At 36.7% G+C, this 6,575-nt stretch overlaps 1 protein-coding gene across 1 annotated transcript; it reads right to left on the bottom strand.

Annotated features, from left to right (window-relative positions):
• Positions 1-1,280: 1,280 nt before the first annotated feature.
• LOC147550161 (lysM domain receptor-like kinase 3) lies at positions 1,281-3,252 on the bottom strand. Its single transcript, XM_086665966.1, has one exon. The coding sequence runs from the start codon at positions 2,893-2,895 to the stop codon at positions 1,573-1,575; it is 1,323 nt and encodes a 440-aa protein (XP_086522092.1). The 5' UTR covers positions 2,896-3,252; the 3' UTR covers positions 1,281-1,572.
• Between the last annotated feature and the right edge of the window lie 3,323 nt (positions 3,253-6,575).

The following is a 6,575-nucleotide window of genomic DNA, read 5'->3' as shown; positions in this document are numbered from 1 at the left end:
CTCTTGATCTCCCAACTCGTTATAATACCTCTGTGATCTCTAACTACCCGACCCCTAATTGACATTGTCCCCATTTTTTCCTCCCGTGTTTCATGTTTGAGTCCAATGCACATTACGTTTCTGGCGAAGGCCCGACGAGCACCCCCGGATGTCTGCGGTTGCACCTATAGTCTATTTTCCGCAACTCTCCCTAAGCGATGTGAGATATTGCATAATAGCTCCAAATTCACCCTCACAAATCATGAAAGTGAGATCTATTTCTTGACAATCTTTAGATCAGCCACATAGAATCACCTGTTTTCTTTAGTACTTTTCTTCTTCTTCACAAATTGTAATGAGAACCAGGGAAATGAGAGAAACTATCTCTGTTCAGATCTCAACAAATTAGATTGGGGAAAATACTATAAGTCGGCTTAAAAGTCCTATTAGTCCCCACACATACTTATTTGAGGTGATTATTGGAAGGAGATACTATGGTCAAAAAGATGACTTCCAAGTCTCTATCTCTAATTCCTATGGTCAAAAAGATGACTTGCAAGTCTCTCTGTCTATACTGTGGTAAAAAAGACGATTTGGTTTGGTTTTGATTGAGAAAATTAGTTAACAAAAAATGGGTTGATTTCTAGATAGTCCCAAACCACAAGAAACAGAACCATTGTACACTCGTGAGGCCTGTGGGTGAAACCAATTCCATTTACGAAAATGATCTAGCAAAGGAAATTCTAAACAGATTTGGGGAAATCTTAAATCAAGATTTGAAGTTGATATGTCAACTTCCTCTTGATTTGTGTCCTAAATCAAGAGAAAATTCCAACGCGTTAGATTTGATATTCTCTCTTAGATCTGTCTATGCCTTTTCTTGTTCTATCACTATTGTTCCATTTATTTTGAACAGGCTCTAAGCAGGCCTATTTGTTGGGACTTCGAAATGCCCAAACACGACAGGGTCCACTTTGAGTTTGGTCCGCCTTCCACTCGACCATCATTAAGTTAAACACTTTTTTGTTTGTTTATACACTTTTTTTTTTGTTGCAAAGTTATAGGCTTATTATATTTGTTTTTATGTTCTTTTCATCTACTTGCTTATTCAATATATTTTAAATCAATAATTCGTTTGACATTTTCTTACTAGGGAATTATTCTTCCCCATTATTTGTCATGCTTTCAAATACATCAAAATATTTATGCAAAAAACCTCTAAGCTAGTAGAGGAAACATCGTTATAGACAAAACTCCAATATTAAAGTCATCTACCATGTTCTATTTCAACAAAAAAAATCTAATACATTAAAGTACTTATCCATTTTATTTAAATATTCACAAGAGAATATACAATATTTGCACTTGCATACAATTCTGATGTCTTTATAAAGCAAATTATGCCGCAACAACTTAATACATATATATATATTTTATCACAATAGTCTCTTCGAAAAAATGGACCCACATTGGGCTGATGATTGAGTTAGACTCCCGTGTTTTTCGCTTGTTAGATTTCATCGTTCATCCAGGATAACATTTATGTCATCTTTTTCTTACGTGGGACTATTCTGGATATACTTTCCCGTAGTCTCAGCGAGGAGCAAGAGAAACAGTGAGGTCAATTTTATTTCCCATCTGATCCGTCCATTTCTTAGACTGTAAATAAAGCTTTGAAAATATACATGCTACTTGTTTCATATCAGGTCTTTTATCTGGATCAAAATCAACACATTCTATAGCCACACGTGTCATCTTCTCAGCTATTTCCACTGGAAAAGAATCATTCAATCTTCTATCAATCCATCTTCTAATCTTATTATTTGATTCAATCACTTCTTTAGCTGTTTCAATCAATGATATACTCTTATAATCTCCTCCTTCTTCATTAATTTTCAATTTCAATGGTTCTTCACCTGTTAATAATTCTAAAATCACAACACCAAATGCATAAACATCTGATTTCTGTGTTGGAATTCCTGTTATTTGATATTCTGGTGACATATATCCTTTTGTTCCTGAAAATTTCATGTTTTTACTCTTTGATCTTCTCAATTTCTTCGTCGAATTTTCTTCTACTAATTGAATTTCTCCATTCTGATTATGACGATCGTCTTCATTTTGAGTATGATGATCTTGTTTAATGATGATTTCTCCACATAATTCTGATGTTCCGAAATGACAGAGTTTAGCTTTAAAAGAAGGTTCAGTAACAAGAACTGATGTACTTTTGATATGATTATGAACTGGAGATAGATTTAATCCTGTATAATAATGAACATACTCAAGTCCTTGTGCTAGATCAGTAGCGATCTGCATTCTTGAGATCCATGATGAAAGAACTGTAAAATCTGGATTTCTAGGGTTCCGTAGACAATCACGAAGGTTACCGCCATTAACAAATTCATAAACAAGATAAATATAATCACCTGAGATTGAAACGCCTAATAGTTTGATCAAACTACTGTGATGACTTTTACAGATAATCGAGAGAGAAAACTGAAGTTGAGACATTTCGATTAACCGACGAAATTTCCGTTGAAAAACGATTACATCTTTACCGCGGATTAAACATTTCCAAGCCGAAGAAGATGAAGACGAAGATGAGAAACGTCTGGAGAGGAAATTCTTAGTAGCGGATCGAATTTCAGAGAAATCATAGATATGAGCGTTTTCAGGTAATGAATTTCTGAGAGATTTGAGAGAAGTTTTACTTGAAATTGAACTCTTTGATGAATCTTTATAGCTTGAAGAAGTAGTAGTAGTAGTATAAGCAAAACTGGTACTTGAAGGATCTGAAGAAGAAGAAGAAGTTTTTGTTGTAGATCGAGTTGTTTCATATGATTTTGTTCTTCGAGATGTTCTTGAAATTTGAATTGGTTCTTTTACTCTCGTGTTCATTTTAGTCTTACACATAAAGATTTTGTAGGGTTTTCAGATATATAGATAGAGAGAGAGAGAGGAAATCTCGATTTTAGGGTTGTAAGTTGAAGAATTTTAGAGAGAGAAAATCTTAATTTGGGGGTTATTATGAATTGGGGATTTTAGGGTTTGATTTGAGTTTGTGATTATAGAGATGACGTAACACATGAGAACTAATTTGGGCTTGTTAGATTTTTTTGGCGTTTGTTAAAGTGAAAAGGATGATCTTTTCTTGGCGGGAGGTGTAGAGGGGGAGAAAAAAAGAGGGGAAAAAACGAGACATCAATGGTTTACTTGGAACTATTCTCCCGACCCTAGCGTCACGACTGACGACGGCTAAGTCAACGTGGCCATATATTTGTTGGGTCCCTTACGTTCATGTGAAAAGAAGGATACAAGTTTGAAATGAAATGAGATGAGATGGATCAAGAATAGGGGTGGGAATCGGGACTGGCGGGTCGGGTGCGGGCATAGAAAGAGTCGGGCCGGGCGGGTTCGGGCAACATAAGCTGATGACCACTTTATTTTTCGGGCGGGTCGGGCGGGCAAAATCACTCTCTTAGTCCGCCATTGCCCGCCCGTGCCCGATTAATTAAGCGGGCACATCGGGCAACGGGCGGGCTTAATTCGGGTAGCCCGATGAACCTTTAAAAATAAAATTCATTATTGTCGGGCCTCGGGCGGTTAACAGTGGAAAAGCCCAATTTGAGGAGTGAAACCAGCCCAAGGTTACAAGCCCAAGGCAAGTCATAATGCTTTGAGGAGATTGAAAGTGGTTGAGGGTTTTTATAAGAGTTCATGCTTCTTTAGTTGCTCACAAACTACAATGTGGGACAATATCTTATGAGTTTTCTTTCTTTTGTTTAGTACCACATTGAAGGGTAACAAAATTGGAGAAGGTTTTGAGTGCTATATCTAAGCTTCTCATGAGTGTATCTTCCACCTTGGGTTAATTTTGGACCCCTGTTAGTAACATTATTTGTATTATATGGTTTGGACCAGTTGGATTCATTATATAAAGGAATTATATAAAGGAAATAATTTTAAGCTTTCACGATGTTGTATTACAATCTTCTTGTCACCTTCACGGATTTTATTTATCAGGTGGAGAAGGAAAATTTGTCAATCTATATACAAATCTCTATTTTCACAACAATACATTGGAAAGAAGGATCGTTCAAGTATGATATTGGAACCACAAGCCTCATATACACCAATATGACCTTTTGGGATGTCTATTAATGTTGTCCAATCCAAATGGAGACTTGGAGTTCATGCTTCTTTAGCTCCTTACAAGCCTATAGCAAGTTATGGTGCTTTTATGAGATTGAAAGTGGTTGAGGGTACTTGTAGGACTTCATGCTTCTTTAGTTCCTCACAATCTACAATGTGGGACAATATATTTTTGTAATTGTATGAGTTTTCCTTCTTTTGTTTAGTACCACATTGAAGAGTATAAAATTGGAGAGGGTTTTGAATGCTATATATAAGCTTCCCATGAGTGTATCTTCATTAGAGCTGTAAGGTAAATCTCGCGGGCCGCTCGCGGGCCCTAATTAAAGGTTTAAACGGGCCGGGCTCGGGCGGGTAACCGGCGCAAGGTTCCCACCCGTGCCCGCCCGTTGTCCTTAACTCGGGCGGGCGGGCTAAGCCCGATATCGGGCAACGGGCCCCGATATGCATAGCGGGTCTCGGTTACCCGCGGGCGGGTTCGGGCCTGCGGGTTTAATTCCCACCCCTAATCAAGAATGACACGAATGGTCATCTGTAAATTCAGTAATAAGAGTTTAGTGTGACTTTTTTTTGTTGAACCAAGTTTAGTGTGACTTATTTTTTGTTGAACTAAGTTTAGTGTGACTTGGCGTGCAGAAACATACATCACATATTGTGGCATTTAGAGAGAAAAAACATGTTTCAAAAATATAGGATCGAAATGAGTTGTTATGCACGAGATTTGTGATAAAGTTTAGTATCACAACTATGTTTAACTAGTAATATGGTAGAATCCAATGAGATGGACATCAAGCTTGCAGTGAAGTGAACCAAATCGACAAATAATAGCAGACTTTAGTAAGTGGGATGCCTAATCTGAACAACATTGTTGGATTAACACGAGTGAAGCTTTATTGATCCGATTTAGAAACAAATCAACCAGTTTTTCGTTGGAAAATGATTACTTTTGATTGTTTAAAAATGGAAACAGCGTTGTAGAATGTTTAGTTATGATTGCAAGCGAAGTTGCCCACTTTAATATTTCAGAATCTAGCAGCTTCAAAATTGCAACCAGAGGTGTGTTTGAGGGGGATTAGTGTTGTCTCATCTAATGGACTATCCCATAGACAATGTAGTTATAAACCAATAAAATTGTTGTTGCTTAAGTTATAATCAACAAAAGATTTTGTGTCGTAGCATAAACATTAAATTGAGAAGTTTGGCTAAAGCCCTTCCCAAAACTGTAGTGGTCAACAAATCTCGTTGGGTTCGTTGGATTCTCAATTTGATTTATTATAAGAGGGTTATTTCCCAAATGATCCCTTAGTTTATGACCAGCTTCTCACGTAACCTTTTTTTAATAAAAAATACTCAGATCAGATGGTTTCTTTTTTGTCGTTACCGTCACAAGACCGTTATAGTTACATCTTCTATTCCAAAGTTACCCTTATTCTCTGAGCACAACTATTAAAGCTTGTCACATCAGATCTTTATAAATCATTCTCACGATTTCTTTTTGTGATTTTCAAAGTCTAACCAAATTTAAACCTCTCCGTTTACTTTTCTTTCTTCATCATCCTTATTGAGAGTAGCAAGAAATTTTCTGCTTCAACTCCCTGGGCATGACTCTAAGTCAACAATCTAGAACAACCCCAACAATGATTTTGGTCATTTTGACATTTTATCTTTCATTATAATGGCCTCTTTTTATGATCGGATCAAACGAATAGAGTTTAGTCGCCTCTTTCACGGTTTTGTTGGTTTTGGGGTTTACGGGTTCGATTCTTGACAACGAATAATATGACACTATAAGATTGTATAAATATAAAAACGAAAAACTTATCTTGTTTGATCGAGGCGAGTGGTCACTCTTTCCTTAAGACAATCATGTCCCCACATTGGTGCTAACGGTTCTATAGACATTTGTCTCCCAAGATACAACGATCACGTCGTATAGAAAGAAGCACTACAATTCTATACGCTCCATCGAACTTTCCAGTTACTATGCTCTCATTGACGACTCTAGACTACTCAACTTTGTCTTCACAATATACTAAAGGCTGTCCAAAACTTATATATACAAAAGAGAAATCAAATTGAGTATTTATAGAGTTACTCATGACTCTACAAATCCACAAGATGTCCCTCCATTTGGGTTGTGACTTCCCATAACTTGTGTCTTTTCACAAGTAACCATTAGATTTAATTTCACTCAAATAAAAAATTATTTATTATATAAATAATTTTCCAACAATCCCCCACATGAGTGAAATTACCCACAAAAGACAGATGACAGACAGACATACAGACATACATACATACATATGAGAGCATAACAGGAGATACCATGCATCGGGAAAGATAGCTTTTGGCTTTGAATCTTCCGTAGTGAATAGATACCGGATTTACAAGGACCTTAGTGAACTATGTCTTGAACTGGGTTCTATGAACTGTAAACCGAT

Source organism: Eschscholzia californica, unplaced genomic scaffold (genome assembly GCF_041429995.1).
Source record: "Eschscholzia californica isolate CP2 unplaced genomic scaffold, dmEscCali1.0.p SCAF_3, whole genome shotgun sequence".
Taxonomy (NCBI): domain Eukaryota; kingdom Viridiplantae; phylum Streptophyta; class Magnoliopsida; order Ranunculales; family Papaveraceae; genus Eschscholzia; species Eschscholzia californica.
The sequence above is the reverse complement of the archived record's forward strand: the minus strand, read 5'-3'. Positions and strand labels throughout refer to the sequence as shown.

What these genes read in the sequence shown, in the direction of transcription:
- LOC147550161 (XM_086665966.1), bottom strand. Translation starts at nt 2,895, where the DNA reads ATGTGTAAGACTAAAATGAACACGAGAGTAAAAGAACCAATTCAAATT.